Source organism: Phaenicophaeus curvirostris, chromosome 1, assembly GCF_032191515.1.
Source record: "Phaenicophaeus curvirostris isolate KB17595 chromosome 1, BPBGC_Pcur_1.0, whole genome shotgun sequence".
Classification (NCBI taxonomy): Eukaryota; Metazoa; Chordata; class Aves; order Cuculiformes; family Cuculidae; genus Phaenicophaeus; species Phaenicophaeus curvirostris.
This window is the reverse complement of record NC_091392.1, coordinates 41,152,306-41,170,873: the sequence shown is the minus strand read 5'-3', so window position 1 is coordinate 41,170,873 and position 18,568 is coordinate 41,152,306. Positions and strand designations below refer to the sequence as shown.

Here is an 18,568-nt window from a genome sequence, read left to right as displayed (position 1 = left end):
GTGCAGAAGGCAGCGTGCAAGCTGGGCTGGCAGGGCAGGCGCAGCTTCTGCCACAACCCTTTGGCCAGGGGACAATAGAAAATGGCTTCAAGTTGCACCAGGGGAGGCTCAGATTGGATATTATGAAGCAATAGTGGGTGCCCCATCCCTGGAGGTGTTCAGGGCCAGGTTGGATGGGACCTTGGGCAGCCTGGTCTGGTGGGAGGGCAGGAGGGTTGGAACTGGGTGATCGTCAAGGTCCCCTCCAACCCAAACCATTCTATGATGGCTTCTTGGCTTGTATCAGAAATGGTGTGACCAGCAGGTCCAGGGAGGTTATTCTCCCTCTGTACTCAGCACTGGTGAGACCGCTCCTCGAATCCTGTGTTCAGTTCTGGGCCCCTCACCACAAGAAGGATGTTGAGGCTCTGGAGAGAGTCCAGAGAAGAGTAACCAAGCTGGTGAGGGGGCTGGAGAACAGGCCTTATGAGGAACTGCTGAGAGAGCTGGGGTTGTTTAGCCTGGAGAAGAGGAGGCTGAGGGGAGACCTCATTGCTCTCTACAACTACCTGAAAGGAGGTTGTGTAGAGGAGGATGCTGGCCTCTTCTCCCAAGTGACAGGGGACAGGACAAGAGGGAATGGCCTCAAGCTCCACCAGGGGAGGTTCAGACTGGATATTAAGAAAAAAATTTTCATGGAAAGGGTCATTGGGCACTGGAACAGGCTGCCCAGGGGGACGGGTAGACGAGGCACTGAGGTGCATTGTTTAGTATTTGATAGGAATGGTTGGACTCGATGATCTGGTGGGTCTTTTCCAACCTAGTGATTCTATGATTCTATGATTTAATTGGATATTAGGAAGCATTCACCAAAAGGGTTCTCAGGCACGGGCTGCCCAGGGAGGTGGTGGTGGAGCCGCCATCCCTGGAGGTGTTTAAAAGCCAGGGAGACGAGGTGCTCAGGGTTTAGCAGCGGGCGCGTAGGCTCGCACTCTATTCTCTCAAAGGTCTCCTCCACCCCCCATCCTCCAGAGCCACCCCCACCCCGGGGAGCTGGGGCGGGCGCCCAAAGGAGGAGGCGTGGGCAGCAGGCAGACCTGCCCCGAGCCGGAGAACTTTTTCCTTAAGGTCCCGCCGCCTCCCGGTGCCGGCGGAGCGAGCGGCATGGCCCGGCTCGCCGCCTGCTGCTGGGGGCTCGTCCTGCTCTGCGCCGCGGCGGGGCGCGCAGGTGAGCCGGGGGGGGAGGAGGAGAAAAAGAAGAAGAAGGAGGAGGAGGAGAAAAAGAAGGAGGATGAGGACGACGACGAGGTGCCGGGGGGGCCCTCGTCCTGGGAAGGGAGAGAGGGAGACGGAGGGGCCTGCCGGGTGGCCGGGAGGGGTTGTCCCGGCCCCGGGGGAGCCGCTCCTGCCCCCGAGGGGGTTTGGTGCTGGCTCCGGGCATCCTATCCGAACGCCTCTGCCGTGCCCGGAGTGGGTGAGAGGAACCAAAGGGAGCCTTTCAGTAGATGGGATGCTGCCTGGGGCGCCCGGCTGTGCTGGTTTCCCACGGGATGGGCGCGTTGTGGCGGTGCCGCGGCTCCCGCCCCGCATCCAGCACGGGGCGCGTTCCCAGACGGCCCAGGGGGGTGATTGTCCCCCTCTACTCCACGCTGATGCGACCCCGACCGCGCGCCGCGGGATAAAAAAGGATATCGAGCTACTGGAGAGCGTCCAGAGGAGGGACGCAAAGTCGCGAAGGGTCTGGAGGGGAAGCTGTATGAAGAGCGGCTGAAACCGCTTGGTCTGTTCAGCCTGGAGGAGACCTCGTTGCGGTCTCCAGGTTCCTTACAAGGGGAGGAGGAGCAGGCGCTGAGCTCTCTAGCAACCAAAGATAGGACCCAAGGGAACGGCAGGAATCATACAATCACTAAGTTGGAAAAGACCCATTGGATCATCGAGTCCAACCATTCCTATCAAACACTAAACCATGCCCCTTAGCACCTCGTCCATCCATGCCTTAAACACCTCCAGGGAAGGGGACTCAACCACCTCCCTGGGCAGCCTCTGCCAGTGCCCAATGACCCTTTCTGTGAAATTTTTTTCCCTAATGTCCAGCCTAAACCTCCCCTGGTGGAGCTTGAGGCCATTCCCTCTTGTCCTGTCCCCTGTCACTTGGGAGAAGAGGCCAGCACCCTCCTCTCCACAACCTCCTTTCAGGTAGTTGTAGAGAGCAATGAGGTCTCCCCTCAGCCTCCTCTTCTCCAGGCTAAACAACCCCAGCTCTCTCAGCAGTTCCTCATAAGGCCTGTTCTCCAGCCCCCTCACCAGCTTTGTTGCTCTTCTCTGGACTCTCTCCAGAGCCTCAACATCCTTCTTGTGGTGAGAGGCCCAGAACTGAACACAGGATTCGAGGAGCAGTCTCACCAGTGCCGAGTACAGAGGGAGAAGAACCTCCCTGGACCTGCTGGTCACGCTGTTTCTGATACAAGCCAAGATGCCATTGGCCTTCTTGGCCACCTGGGCACACTGCTGGCTCATGTTCAGTCGGCTGTCAACCAGCACCCCCAGGCCCTTCTCCTAGTCTGGCTGAAAGTCTCCTAGGAAGGTGTACTGGGGAGGCTTAGGTTGAGTATTAGGTAAAGATTACTTACCCAGAGGGTGGTGGAGCACTGGAACTTCCCAGGGAAGCAGTCACAGCACCAAACCTGACAATATTCAAGAAGCATTTGGTCACCACTCTGAGACACATAATGTGAATGTTTGGGTTATTCTCTGCAGGGACAGGAGTTGGGCACAGTGATCCTTGTGGGTCCCTTCCAACTCAGGACATTCTGTGCTCTGACATGTGTATTTAACAGAGTTTTAGTGTTCGCTTGTGGGTATAGGTCATTACCTCTGTTTCAGAATTCATACCTGTGTGTCATCCCATGTTTTCCGACTAGATAAACTTATGTTGCCATTGGAGTAAGTAGCAATATCTGGTTAACTTTGAAAACCTCAAGCTGTTTTCTGTGATACAAACGCGACTTCATGCTAATTTTGTGCTCATTGTTGCTTTTCCTCACATATTCGCATAATATAATACTTTCTCAGTCAAAGTTGTAAGGCTTCCTATTAGGATGGTTCAATTATTGAAACTTTTGTAATGCTCTTGATGTTTCTCCATTGACTGCTACAGCTTTTCTGTCTCCTGATTTTAGAGCTTTATTCTCCTTGCCACTTTAGAGTCAGATTTGGATGAAAACAGATTCAGCAAATGCCATAACGGCATGTTTTGGTGGGCTTCACAGTTTTCCACAGAATCTCTGTTTCCTACTTAGGAATTGAGTTTCTGCTCAGTCTGTTTGAAGCATGGCACCTGTGGACACGCACTGTAGTAGCCAACAATGTGCTAGGAAAGACGTGCTAGTCAGTTATGAACATAGGATTATTATTATTTAATGTCAGAGTATGAGATGGTTTTACCTGCAACTGGGAAGACTGGGGAAAGAGTCACTAAAAGAGGGCATTTAGGAGGTGCTGAGCAAGTACAGGAATATGTGAAAGTGAAGCTGCCTCTGGAGGATCGTTAAAAGTGACAGATAACAGCTTTTTAGAGCAGAATGCCCATTAGAGAATTCTGGATGCCATCGGTACTGATAGTCATACAAAGGCCATTGGGGAGCAAATCTCAGCAGGAGACTGTCTACCTCTTCTGAAGCTTTCAATGAATTCTGAAGAGCCTAAGGTCTGACTCAGTGCTTATCTTCTCGGAAATTGCTAGTTAATTTATTAATTGCCATTAAACAAGGAGAAATTAAGGTAACAGTTGGTTTAATGTCCAAAATGTTACGAGTATCTCATTTTGCTGATGATCCTGCCTTATCTTGGAGACCTACTTTTCAGACCTTACCTAAACTGGCAAAAACTTAGTACTGTATTAGGAGGACTGAAGAAGTTGTGAATCATGCAGAGGGGATGAGAGGAAGTTTAGGGTATAAAGTAGTTTCAGGTAATACCGAAGCAATTCCTCTCATTGTAATTGAAGTACTGGTAGAAAACTACTAAGTAGTAAATAGAAATGCCTTTAGGCCATTTAATTGAGTGAACTTGGCCTTTGGTACTGTGAATTGTCTAGATTTTTTTTTGTTTTTAAATTGGTTCATTGTTCTTAGGAGTTTGAAGGCCTTGAAGATTCTACATCAAACTGTATGGAAACTCAGTCTAGAGAATGTTCTCTGGTAAAAATTACTTCAGTGTGGGTACCATTAGATTAGTGGAGCTATTTGTGAAATTATTGTTTCAGTTTCCTCTACTGGGAACCTGTTACTGTTTTGGCAAGTTTTCTGCATCAGCTAAGCTTTACTAGTAAGTATCTTTGTGAACATGAAAGCTGCACAAGCCTCAAACTCTTAATTTATAGTTTACATTTGAATATTGCTTCTGTCATATAAGTACAAATCGGAGTATTAGGCTTCAAATAATGGCAGGCCTGTTAGAGGCAAACTGGAAAATTACTTACACCTGAAATGTATGAGGAAATAAGACAATTCAGGGCCAGTATGAAGCATACAGCTGGTATTCAAGCAGAACAAGAAAGCATTCACTCCTTTAATTGAAAATTGCTGGGTTTTGAGTTAAGTTCTTGGGTGGTTTAAGCTAATCTCTAAAGAAGTCCTGAAGTACTTAACATTCATTTTGTAATGGGTTCCAGTCATAACTGCACTCTGAAATCTCAGTTGTACTTTAGAGGTATACAGCCTTTTTTAAACAGTTAAAATGATGGTGCTGATTTGTTTGGGTTTTTTTTTTAATGGGAAAACAGGACAAGCCTTATCGAATTACAAAATTGAACAGAAACATCACATGTTCCTTATTATGATTGGCCTGAAATATTTAAATACTATACCACGCTAATTTAATATTTATGACTGACCATTAGCTGTAGGAGAGGGTATACTGAAAATGGGAGATGCACAACTTTGTGCTGTGTTTTTTGTGTTTCTAATTTCAGCAAAAGTAGTTTTCAGTGGAAAAGTAGTGATAGCTTCTTTATTTAGTGGAAAGTATGTAGGTAGAATCTGTGAAGTACTCCTGAACACTTCTACCAAAAAAGGCTTCTCTCTTGAAAAGCCATAGATGAAAATCAGCATGTAAAATATAGATAAAAATTAGTATTAAAGGAAGCCATTGACACTTCCGATATTATTAGGACATGCTTACGGTTAATGTAGTTTGCCTTTTTACATATAAACTAACCAGTGCTTCATTGCACGTGAGTTCACTTGTTTCTCAGACTAAGGAGAAATATGAATATCAATTCTTACCTCCAAACCTTGTAGCTCTTTCCTCTGAAAGGGAAGGAGGTTTCTATTAGGCTATTGGACTTTCTAATTAGAGAAACTATCTAGATAGCTATGTGTTTTAAAAACAACTTATGGCTAGGAAAGCATAATGAAAAGCAGCTGTTGCATATTGCCAAACAAACATTACTGGCCTTCTTAAGGCAAGTCAGGTGTTATTTTGCAGGTGTAACTTATTTAATAAATATTGCTGGCATTTGTTAGGTGGTCTTGGGCCATCTTGCTGTACTGCTCCTCTCACTTAGTATTTCCTTTAATTGCTTTCTCATGAGCAGGTATGTATTTCCACTCTCTTGCTGCCATCAAATAAAAGACAAGCCCCCCTTTTTTAACATAACCTTGGCAATTCCTATATTAAGCCAAAAAGGCAGAGGTCAAATGTGTCCTTTCAGCCTGAAAACCAAGGGGACTACCACCACCTCCTTGCTACTGCTGAAATATCTTCATTTTTCCTTTATTTAGGGTACAATCTTGGCAAGAAGCAGATACTTGTCACTTGTTGAAGAAATTCCAGAACTCTGTGAACTATAGGCCTTTTTTTCTGGATCTTTGGCAGAAGCGTTGATGTACCTTTAAAAGCAGGCAATTTAAGGAAAGGTTCCTCCCAGTCCCTACTGGTTGCAGAAAGAAGGAACTGCGTGTTTATTTCCCAGCTTGTTTTGTCATTGCACTTTTCCACTTCTGTCTCCCATCATACAGTGCACTCACTGGTGGTTGTGGTGGAACTGCATATTGCTGGTGCTATGCATCTCCTGGCTGGCTGGTTACACAGAGGGGAATGGTAACTCCACTGACCAACCCTGTCCCCAGGGATTTCGAGTCATTCATAGCAATAGTGCGTGCTTTGGCTTGTTGTTTAGGTTATTCTAAGCAGTACTGTTATGGAATTGCCACAGATTATCACACTCTTTTCTCTGTTCCTTAGAGTCCTGAGATCAGGCAATAGTCCAAAATGTTTTCAGTGTTCTTAGCTACACCCTGGGACATCTAACTTTGGTAAAAGGATGATTTATAGGCTCACAAAGATGTTGCATTTGATTAATATGTAAGAAATTACCAATGCAACTGCTGGGATAAGAGATGCTAGGGCCCCTGCCTCACCATCCAAAAGTAAGTGTAAAAACACCAACATTTTTCAAGGGGTAGATTCCTCTTGTGGGATACATATGGAGATTATTTGGGAATATGCTTATTGTATATCTATGTTCCATGTTATACTTCAGTTCTGGATGGTTTTCTTGGCAAAGGTAGTGCTGCTGGTTCAGATGAACACAGATTAAAATTGTAACAGACTGGGTGTAACGAAATCGTTGATTACCATGTAGCGTAAATACGTTTTAAGTGTGCACAGATTGATAAGCTTGTAGGTTTAACTCCCGTCTGTAGCAAGATAAAGACTTATCTTCTAAATTATAACAATTATTGCGTAATTATATATATGTTCCTGGAAATAAACATAGTGATTTCATATGCAGGCATTTGACATTTTAGACCAGGGCAATTAGATTTGCAGGAACTGATGTAAAAATTAACAAGGTGAAACAGGGTGATGAAAAAAAAAAAGTCAGAAATGTGAAATAGTCTTTTCCAGCATCATTGTCAAGCCACATCTGTGACAGCTACCTTGATGTTGTTCCTCTAAAGGCCTCCTCAAGTTTGTTGCACATTATCCTGTAATTTAATGTTTTCCCTTCTCTCCCATCGTCTTCCAATCCTGTTTTTCTTCAGTGTAAATTTGTTGTATATCGAAGCTGGGGCAGGGCAAACTCCAAGGGTAATTTTCAAGTTTGTTCTGACTTTTGAAAATAGCTCTATGTTCATGCTCTGGCAGAGCATGAAACAAAGAAACAGAGCCTGCTCTGTTAGAATACCTGTGTCAGATCAGTCTGTCTGGCACCAGCATCAGCTGCCTTTTAGAAAAGAAAGGAACTGCTGTTTTGCTTGAGGCAGAAGAAAGTTTTTTGGCCTTACCTGGTTAGTCTGTGGGTACTAATAACAATGCCCAGCTGCCCTGGTTAGCCACCTCTCCACAGCCTGCTGAAGAGTTGGAAAGATGATAATCTTTCCCCCTGCTTTGTTCTTGCTCTTTTTATCTATTCCTCAGCTGTCTTTGTCTGGGCACAGTCTCTCCCTCCTCTGCCCTGTGGTGGGCTTCTTGGTTAGAATTAGCCTTCCCTGTTACTGGTGGGCACCTAAGTCATGTTCTGTGCTGACCCCTTGCACCACTTCTTCATGGGGCCTCCGTTTCCCTGACTTCTTTTCTTGCGTGAGCTTTAGTTTTGTAAGATGGCCTTTAGCTCTCTTTGGTGATGATCCTTATCAGCCTGCTCTTCTCTTTATAGGTAATCAGTCTGAGTGATTCCCCTGTTTATCTTTAAGCTAAACTAGTGATTACCTTATGTGTTACTAGAAGACAGTTTAAGGAGAGAACAGAAAAGTAAGATTATAGCTGCCTGAAGAGTGATCCAAAGTCTGTCATGTCTCAGTCCTTTAAATAGTCGCAATACCTGGCAGATGAAAAACATGTTTTTAAACACTGTGTTCCAAGTCCCTGTGAAATGACTTCATCTCTAAATAGAGATTTCCGTAAAAACTTCTATTCATAGAATGGGGGAGGGGCAGTTTATTCCCTATTAAAATTTTGGTTTTAGTAAGCATTTTTCTTGTTCATGTGAGAAGTCTGTAGTACATGGTGAAGACTGACATAGTGCTTAGTGGTACAAAGTCGAGCTGGAGGCCAGTAACCAGTGGTGTATGCCAGTGGCTGATACTGTTTGGGATCTTCCTTAATGATCTGGGTGATGGGACAGGGCGTACTCTTAGCAAGTTTGCCGATGATACAAAACTGGAAGGAGTGGCTTATGCATCAGAGAGTTGTGCTACCATTTAAAGATACCTCAACAGGCTGGAGAAATGGCCCAACAGGCAGGAACCTCATGCAGTTCAACAAAAGGGAATGCCAAGCCCTACACCCAGGGAGGAATATCTGTGTGTGCCAATGCTTGCTGGAGGCTGGCCGTTTTGAAAGCAACTTTGCAGAAAAGGGCATGGAGTCCTGGTGGATGCCAAGCTGAACATGAGCAATCAATGTGCCTCATGGCAAAAAAAAAGCATAACTGTCTCCTGAGCTGCATCAGGAGGGGTGTTGACAGCAGGTGTCAAGGGAGGTGATCCTTCCCCTCTGCTTAGCATTGGTGAGCACGTGCCTGGTGCTCAGTCCAGTTCTAGGCTCCCTGGTACTGGAGAGATATGGAGCTACTGGAGAGAGTGTGGCAAAGGGCTATTAGAAAACTTCTGTAGCCTTTTGAATCTTTGGGTGGAAAACAAAGTCAACAGTAGGTTATACTCGTTTGCAGTTGCTAAGGCACGATGTCTTCTAAAGTTACTTTCGATCAGATTTGCATATATTTTCTTCTGGGCCAGGTAGAGAAATACTTCTCTGAATTTCATGTCAAGACTTAGCAGTGTTGGAACTCTATACTCAGAGTTGTAGTTAATTTCCAGAAGAGTAATGTAAGAATATTTAGCTATAAGATCCAGTTAGTTCTCATGCCACTTTTCAGTATATTACCGTTAGTGTTGCTCTCCATAGAAGAATGAAATTTGATGGGAGGTTACCAAATGAACTTTTCTAAATTGCTTCAATATTGTCTTGACGTTTTGATATTGGATGGGAAATATCTGCTCACGTTTGTTTCCCTTGCACCCTTCCTTATCCACCACAGAAATCCGCTATGCGTCTATCTTCTGGAACAGAGCTGAAAAAACACTTCGGGTCAAGAACATACTGGACAGGAGTGGAGATGCCTATGGCTTCTACAACAACACTGTACAGACAACAGGTTGGGGAGTTCTGGAAATCAGAGCAGGCTATGGCACTCAGACCTTAAGTAATGAAGAAATAATGTATGTAGCTGGCTTCCTGGAAGGCTACCTAACAGCTCCGTAAGTACCTCAGGAAGCAACTCAACTTATGACACTTCCAGTGGATTTCTGTATATTTGTGAGGGATTTTTGGTTTGGGTTTGGGTTTTTTTTTTTTCCTTTTCCTGAATTCCTATCCATTTAAGCTAATCATACATTTTGCAGTTGTGTGCTGTTCTTTTAAGTAGTAGCAGATATGAGGTATAACATCTTCCTTGTAGGATCAAGATGTGCCCTCTCCTCATCCTGCAGGCTCTCCTAACTCCTAGTTGAGATAGATAAGTACTGTATCTGTATTACTGATTATGTAGTATAATCACAGAACAGTGTATGTATAAGGAAGTGCGTAAACCCTACATTGTAAATAATTACAAAAGGCATAACAAAAAGAATAGCTATCTCACCAGCCTGTAGTTACATGACCTCTCCTAGGTAGCCCAAGTAAACCTTGTCCCACATAACAAGTGATAGGATAAGAGGAAATGGGCTCAAGTTGTGCCACAGGAGTTTAGATTGGATATTGGGAAAAATTCCTCTACTGAAAGAGTGGTGAAGCGTTGGCACAGCCTGCACAGAAGTGGTGGAGATACCATCTCTGGAGGTGTTAAAAAAAAAATAAAATCACAGATGTGGCACTTTGGGGCATGGATTAGTAGGCATGTTCATGTTGTGTTGATGGTACAACTTGATGATCTTAGAGGTCTTTTCCAATGATTCTATGACTGACCAACAACAGAGGAGACAAGTGAGAGCAGGTCAGGCAGAAAGAGGCCCTGCTAGCAAGGGCTGCAGGGCTTCCATAAGGACTTTTTTCACCAAACACTGTCAAGAAACTACTGGGGTCTAGATACTGAAACTTCACAGCTTGGGGAGTTTAGTCTCTCTCTTGGACAAATTTTACAAAATGCTGATATACTGATAGGCCTGAAGGCAGACTGGTGTGTGTCTAGAAGGGTCAGTGTACTCCTGAAAGCCCTTTGAAGAGAAGATGAAAGGCTGAATCTCTCCAGTGATGCAGATCTATGAAAACTAACATAATTTCTTACTTGTGTGAATCCAGAGCAGTCTGGGTTTTTTTTAAACCTCACCCCCAAAAATACATCAACAACCAACCAAAACTATTAACAGCCCCAACACCAAACCCTATTCCTTCCTTGACTAACTTGGAAGACATTCTAGGTGGTATGCTAACTGGTAGGATATAACTGATAGTATAACTAAGAATATGACATGTGGCTTGTTGAAGAAGTTTGATCTTTTCATCTGTCAACTCAGTCATAAGAAAAGAGAAAAATCCCATTTATGATGCATGGCAGGGCAGATGTGTTGGGACGTGCAGTTACATGAATTTGGCTTCACCAGCTTTGCTTCTGGAACAGTAAAATAAATACCCATATGCTGCATTGAACAGGCTAGCAGGGGAAGGTTGTCTGTCCAACAGTTGTCAAATATGGCTGCTGGACAAGATGGTATTAGTTTAATTAGCAAGACATTTTAAAATAAGATTTATGTTCTCTGATCATATATTAATGTAACTCTCTAGTAGGCTTTGCTGGAGAGGCAGCCTGGTCTCTGGAGAGTAGAAAGGAAATTCAATACAGTAATATTTGTCAATAATACAACATTTCTATGGAAAGGAGTAAAGGTATCCTAGTGCTCTGAGTGCACAACCTGTATTCCAGGTAGGAGAGGAAATGAAGTACATGAGAGATCTGAATGTGTGTTGCTGGATAATTTGGCATGAGAGGTTACTGTTACGTGCTAGTCAGTCAGTTTACGTAAAGTATGTAAGAATCTGGGGGATGCTAGTGTTACATTTAGAATATTGTTAAAATTCAGTATTGCTCAACAGATTTTTTTTTGTTAAGCATTTGCCGTGATGTACTCTCTAAGTGGTTAAGCTTAAGCTTTGTCATACTACACAGAGAGCTCAATCCATGCTAAGCCCGGTTAGATGGCAAGTAGGAGCAACAACCTACACCCTGTTTCCTTCTGCCTCCACAGTAGATTTGTAAGTCTTCCTTGCTGTCTTTTAAACAAACTTAAGTATATGCTCATTCCTTTAAACATGGTTTGAATGTGAAATTGTCTGCAGGGCTTTATCTGATATCTTAGTCTATGCTTAGGTTTAGGAGAGGGATTTTTTTTTCCCTTTGTCTTTTTCCATGGATGTTAAGTGGAAATCCGTAGATGTCAAGGTAATTATGAGTTATTCTGCTCAAGGCTTTTGCCTTCTCTAGATCAGGTGCTTAATGAGCCTGGTTTCTAGCCCTAGCTGTTGTTACTGTAGGGCTACAAGCTCCTGCATGGAGTGGCCCTTTGGAGAGAAGTGGACATAGCAGAAATAGTCATGAATAGAGATCTTGAAGTCTGTGGAAGTGAAGTTGAGGGCTTGCATCAATGTGGAAAAGCAGGATTTGAGGCTGGCTTTTACATGAAGTGGGAAACTCAACTGTTTTAAACAAGTTTAAATGTGAGGGTGGGTTAAGATGCAAAAACGGAAGTAGCCAAAGCCTTTCTTTTCTGAAGAAACTTTGAAATCCATTGTGAAATCCTCTGTCAGTGCAGAACCTGAAAATGCTTACCATCATTAAAATTGCTATCAAATACTGTACAAACCATCTGAATTTGGGTTTTGGCTATGTCTTTGCCCCATTGTATATATGTACCTGCAGTGGAAGCATATTTCTCTCTGGGGGTTATGAATATCGGCTTTTTTTGCCAGATCTTTTGAAGCTATTTCCTATAAAGAGGGCTTCTCTCTGAAGCTAAGAATACCTATTGAAAATGTTCAGCTAAGGAACAGAGATGAACTAGTAATGTACTCCCTTGACACCGAGGGAACCTATTACTTCAGGTTTTAGCTGTTTGACCTTGGTGGTGTTTTGTTCTGCAAACTGCGACTAATGAATCCTCTTACAGTGTGTTTGCAATTTCCTGAACCACAGGAGTAGTGAGAACTTGCTAAGGTTGCAGATGTCAAGATTGCTCTCAGAGCTCCATTTCTCCTTCTTTATCTTGCCTAGAGATTCCCAGAATCCCACTTAACATGCAGGCAGATGTTCTTTCTTTGGGACAGTTACACAAGTCTTCTGAAGTAAAATGGGGAACAGTCCTTCCCAGTCAGTAACTCCATTCCCATCAGATCACCTGGCTCATTCAGCCTGTCTTCAGGGAAACTCTGTAGCACCATTGTGACTTCTTTTCTGAGAAAGTGCCTCTGAAAACTCTCATTCTGCTTTTGCAGACATCAATGCCCTTTGTAGGTGTACGCAGCTCAAGCTTCCTTTTTAAAGACTTTGGTAATCATGTGTTTGGCTGTGGTGAAGGCTTTATTTGCATCAGCAGCTACTTAACTACCGGAGTGAAGACGCTTGTGTCACTTGCTGGTACAAGCACCACCTCAGGTGGCTAAGGCACAGCCCCCACAATGTGAATACATTGGGTATGCTTGGTAATTGAAGTGCCCTCTAGCATGTTGCTACTTGTAGCTCAAACAACCCCAGGGTGTCCAGCTGTCTTGTGTCTGTTTGTGACTATGTCTCCATGAAGTAGAAAGGACCCAAGGTGGCTCTTTGCAGAAACCGTGAAGCCCTACAAGGAAGAGTCTGGTGTGATGCGTTATTGGGAGTTGCAAGCCTGATCCCAAGCTGAAGGACATATTCCTGCAGAAGCTATTTGGTGAGCAGGAGCTCCAGCTTGACAGTGCCTGCAACTTGGAGATCTCAGGGAATTCTCAGCTAGCTTGGTTCTTGCATTACACTTAGGGCATGAAGGAGAGTTTTTCTAGACACAGCTAGGCCTCATGATGTAAGCAAGAGAGTGACAAAATATCTATCCTGAAAGTGTATACTTTGTCCTTAGTAGGAACCTAAGCAGAATGTAAGACAACAAGATTTAAAAAAAAAAAGAGAGAGAAACCTGTTGGAACTGTCCTATCACACATTATTGGGGAAAAATGAATCTCAGCTCTGCTGTATAGGTCTGTGGTAGAAAAAGTAATAACTAAATCAGTCAGACCTGTTTACCAGTGAGGGTAGAAACACAGACCTTTTCTGGAGCACGATTCATCCTAGTGTCAGCACCTGATTCAGATAGCAGCTGCTTATTTTGAAAGCACATAGTTAGGGGTGGAATAATTCTAGTGTTTGTAGCGTCTGGAGATCAGACATCTGTGTTTGTGACCAGTCTCTCACCTCTCTATAAGGTCCAGTCCTGTCATCCAGCTAAAGGTGTTTGCTATGCTTTTATTTGGTATGAAATCTCTTCCCCCATTATAAACAGAAGTGTTAATGAGGCCTCACTTCACTTTGGAAATGGCAGAGTACATCCAAATCAGTGACATTAAGCACATACTTTTAATCAGTTCCAGCTGGGGCATGCCAGGTGCTTAAGAGCAGTATTTAAATTTGAAGCAACATTAATTGTTTTGGTTTGGTTTTTTTTTTCCTGACATAACCTCAGCTGACTTGAGTCCTGTCATCTTCCCCTCTAATTTGAAGAAGCAGAACTCTGCTCTTTGTTTTTAGACTTTGAATTCTTGTCCCAGCTTTGTAATTGCCTTCTGTTTGGCCTTAGATATAGTTGCAAAGCCTTGCCTTACTGTAATGATGCCATTTACCCCAGAGGATAATACCCTTACAAAATGTGCAAGTCAAGCATATAGAAGCTTTGTTAAAGGGGGAAAAAACCCAGCAAAAAAACAACCAGCCAACAAAACAAGACAAAAAACTCCAACCAAACAAAAAACTTAGCAGGGCACCTATGGGGAAAATAATCAATAATTTTGGGCATTTTAAAAAAAGAAAAATCAGTTGCAAGAGTTGTATGTCCTTTGCTAGCAAATACAAGAAGGAGGGTCATTAAAGAAGCTGTTTTCAGGCCCCTGATTCTGAACTAACCCAGTTTCTACATCAGTCATCACAGGTTAAAGATCCTGCTAGTTTAAAATCTGCCTTGTGTTGTGTAGCCTTTGAGTGTAAAATGGAGAGTGGTGCTGATAGTTGAACCTGGAAGCCTGATCATCTGTTGTAGCCTAGAGAGTGGTTAGAGTTCTGTCCTGGCTATTTTCACCCTCCTCATCTGGTTCTGACCCATAAAAGAACATCTGCCAGATGGACTGTCTTGTGCTATTTGCTCCTTTACTCTAGGGCCATCAGAGCTCTAACCTGTAGTATGGAGTATGTTACACTATAAGTCCCATCTTAAAATTACTTTGGATTTTTATTTGCCAGATTCTCTGGCTGCAGTATTGATCTATCTCTAAATTTTCTTGTCCTCTTCAAGAAGCAGGTTATGATTATGGCACCTAGTCTTCCTCTTCAAAGGGATCTGAACAGGCTGGACCGCTGGGCTGAAACCAGTGGTGTGAGGTTTAACAAGGCCAAATGCCGGGTCCTGCACTTGGGGTACAACAACCCCGTGCAGTGCTACAGACTAGGGGAAAAGTGGCTGGAAAGCTGCCTGGAGGAGAAGGACCTGGGGGTGTTGGTTGACAGCGACTGAACATGAGCCAGCAGTGGCCCAGGTGGCCAAGAAGGCCAATGGCATCCTGGCTTGTATCAGAAATGGTGTGGCCAGCAGGTCCAGGGAGGTTATTCTGCCCTTGTACTCAGCCCTGGTGAGACCACACCTCGAATATTGTGTTTGATTCTGGGCCCCTTGTTACAAGAAGGATGTTGAGACTCTGGAGTGAGTCCAGAGAAGAGCAATGAAGCTGGTGAAGGGGCTGGAGAACAAGTCTTAAGAGGAGCATCTGAGAAAGCTGGGGTTGTTTAGCCTGGAGAAGAGATGGCTGAGGGGAGATGTTACTGCTCTCTGCAGCTACCTGAAAAGAACTCGTAGAGACGAGGGTGTCAGCCTCTTCTCCCAAGTGGCAGGGGACAGGACAAGGGGGAATGGCCTCAAGCTCCGCCAGGGAAGGTTCAGACTGGATATCAGGAAAAAAATTTTCACGGAAAGGGTCATTGGGCACTGGCAGAGTCTGCCCCGGGAGGTGGTTGAGTCACCAACCCTGGGGGTGTTTAAAGGACAGGTTGGATGAAGTGCTCAGGGGCATGATTTAGTGGCATATAGGAATGGTTGGACTCAATGATCCTGGAGGTCTTTTCCAACCTTGTAATTCTGTGTTAAATGGGAGACAGAAAACTCTAGAACTGAAATTGATACTGTAACTGCAGTTTCATGAGAGTTATAATGGTGAATGCTCCCATCTCTTGCCCCAGCATCTTCCTCCACAGACCCAAACCCTCAGCTTTTGTCTTCCCAGGCACTGGTCAGGCCTTTTCATTCATCAGTTCATTTACTAGCACAGCACAGTGCTGCCTTCTTCCACCACCTTTGTTGCTTATCTGTCTGCATAACCTAATTCGGACTAGGAACTTCCAGAAAAATATATATTCCCCCCTTTTTTTTTTCTGTGTTAGTTTTTGCCTGAGTGTATGTCGACAATTAGATTTGGTAGTCAGAATGGTATCAGAGCTGAGATAAGGCAGCAGGGTCCTGTAATCAAGTACTTAAACAACAGGGAAAGGTGGGTGGACAGAGAGAGAAGAGAGAAGGACAGTGAATGATTCTCTAATTATCAGCAAACCATTCAGTCATCTCTGGCTGTTCTCAAATTATGCCCTGGGGGAAACTGGAAGGAGGTCCTGTCTGCATCCTTCTCAGAGAAAGTTGCCCTCGTGAGTTTTAATACATGAAATTCTGTACTGCTGGCATGTACTTTCCTCGAGGCTGGTATCTGTTTCTTAGTTCTGTTTTCTTTCTCTCAGCACTTGGTAGGTAGGAGCTAATTTTACTGATGACTGATGTAGTTCTACCAACTCCAGACCTCAGCAAAATAATTTTCTGCTTATTTCCTTCTAGAACTAAATATTCCTCTCCACCACCCCTCCTTTTTTTTTTTAAATCATTGACTGAAAAAAATATTGGTTACATTTCACCCAAATGATGAAGTGTTGACAGGATAAAAAATTACAGAAAGAAAATACAGAACTTCTGAATTTGCTTGAATCAAGCAATTACGTTTGACCTAAAATAGAAGGGTGATTTTAACTTTTGGGCTCCTGAGCAGTATTTGGCAGTTGATTTCATCTTGAAATATGAAGTGCTCTACTTCAACAAAACAAAAAATCAGCCAATCACCCAAACAAAAAAAACCCTACAACTTTTGTTTCTGTTAATTAATGGGATGAAACAGCTAAGTAAATTCAACAAAAAAAATCACAGTAATTTTGGTCTCCATAAAGCTGGATCTGTTTAGGGCTGGCATGGTGGGAGTTTCTGTGGGAACGTGTAGCATCAAGTTATACTTTAAAATAGAGATTTAGCGTAATCAGTGAGGAAGGAACATGGTTGATGGTATGTAAAACTTGCTAGATTTCAGGCTGAAATTCTCTTTCTCAGGATTGAATCAGCAAATAATATTTCCTTTACCTCTGTTTTGTTGGTTCCCTAGTAAATAGCTGTCCAGTAAACTATTTTTGTTATTTAAATTAATGTGGTAATGTTTCCAAGATGCTGCTGGCCTACAAACATTCCCGGAATATGAAGTTTTGCCTTGAAGTAGCTCAGTCTCATTCTTGATGCTTCTTCCATTCTTCCTGCAGTTTAGGCAGGCATTAGCCAGGTTCTTTATTTTAAGTTAAATTTCAACTATCCTTTTGCATTTGTTTGTCATGCATCTAAGATGAGAAATAGTTTCTGTGATTAGGAAAAACTTACTTTGTGGGCTGTGGTGCTTGTTTATCAATGTCTGTTGATTAGTGGATTGGTAAGCAAATGGAGGGGAAGATGCCAGAGAATAACTTCTGCTACTTTTGTTCTTTCAGGCACATGTATGACCATGCTGCAAACATGTATCCGCAGTTAATTAAGAATCCAACCGTTCGAAGTGGAGTGCAGAATTTTATGGCGTATGTATTTAGTTATTAGAAAAGAAATTATTCAAGACCTGGGGTTGACAGAATTTCCAAGGGTTTTTCATTCTTTTCCTTATGGGCTAAAGAAAATAGTTGCTTCCTTTCCATCTGATCAAATGCCGTTAATACGAAAAACAGTTTCAAACACATGTGAAGAAGGGCATATGTCCTTCCTTAATTCTGATTCTTTCAAAGAAATGTTTAAAACCATTATTACAAAGTGGTGTGGATAGTGCCAACAAATTCTGAATGTCATTTTAGCAAAAATCCTGTTCTAAAAAGTTGGTATTTTTGCATATTACATGGGACAGTGTTACCTCTTGGTGCCTTAATCTTTTTAGCACTTTCCTTTCCCTGTTAGATTAGCATTTTTTTTTTTATTCTATCACTGATTTAAATTCTATTGTAATCATGAAAGTTCTGATTCCCTTCAGCTGTATAAGTCAAAATTAATTCTGCCCAAATAATGCAGCTGCACTACTGGGAAGCAAGTGGGAGAAGAACCAGGCCAGGTACTGGGAAATTCAACTGTGATTACCAGTTATTTACATCTCCTTAGAGCTTTGTTTGCTTCCATTACAGATACTTCCGTGAATCTAGGAACTGTAATTTCTGGGAACTACTTTTTCCATCTTTCCCTTGTCTTGTGCTATCCACAATGGGTTAGATATCTGACTAACTCTGTTATTGGTGCACATATATATGAAATTGATTGGTTTTAGCTTATCTAAAAAGAGGAGAAAAAAAATCTTAGCACTCCCTTGTTGTCATTCTTCAGCCTTGCTGTTCTCCTTGTGAGAAATAGGCTCGCTACCACATCAATGTGTACGAGTTGGTTTTTTTTCTGGAATGACTCAACATAGCAGCTGTATCCCCCACGATGCCTTGTTGGAGGATGAGGGAGATATTAGGTGGCTTTGTACCATATTTCTGTTGTCTATATCCTGGGCTTCTGCACCGCTGCTTTACCTGGTAGGAATCCTGCAATATGGGCTGCTGTGTTGTCCTGAAAGTCTTCTGCCCTGAATGCTCTGACCTTATCCTCAAACATAGCGATGGATGGATAGATGCAGGAGGGTGGAATAGGTCAGAATCTGGTCCTGAACTATGGTTCTTCTGTGGCTCTTTGCACGCAGAAGAGATGGAACTCTGGGAGATCATTATGCTGGCTGCTCTTGCTCTAGGATGTTTTCAGCTTGTGTTGCCTCATACTCCACAACCTGGGTTATTTGGCTAGCAACCTCTTAACTGGATTTGGCACATGGAATGGTTGTGTTTGGCCGCCCACCTCGTCCTCAGAGGAGGATAGCAATGGTTCTGAGGCAGTGTTTGAGCACCAACAGCAGTATGACTTCATTACACTTGTATGTAGGGGAGAGACAGACTCCTTAAAGGTCAGTGTAGTTTTTCCTTAAACCATTA

General features: G+C 43.3%; 1 protein-coding gene across 1 annotated transcript in view; it reads left to right on the top strand.

Annotated features, from left to right (window-relative positions):
- Positions 1-1,078: 1,078 nt before the first annotated feature.
- Positions 1,079-18,568, top strand: part of PLBD1 (phospholipase B domain containing 1) — a 40,882-nt gene continuing 23,392 nt past the window's right edge. The window contains exons 1-3 of the mRNA XM_069854318.1: positions 1,079-1,207; positions 9,026-9,245; positions 17,057-17,140. Coding sequence (XP_069710419.1) covers positions 1,144-1,207; positions 9,026-9,245; positions 17,057-17,140 — 368 coding nt within the window. The 5' untranslated portion in view covers positions 1,079-1,143. The remainder of the gene's footprint in view (positions 1,208-9,025; positions 9,246-17,056; positions 17,141-18,568) is intronic.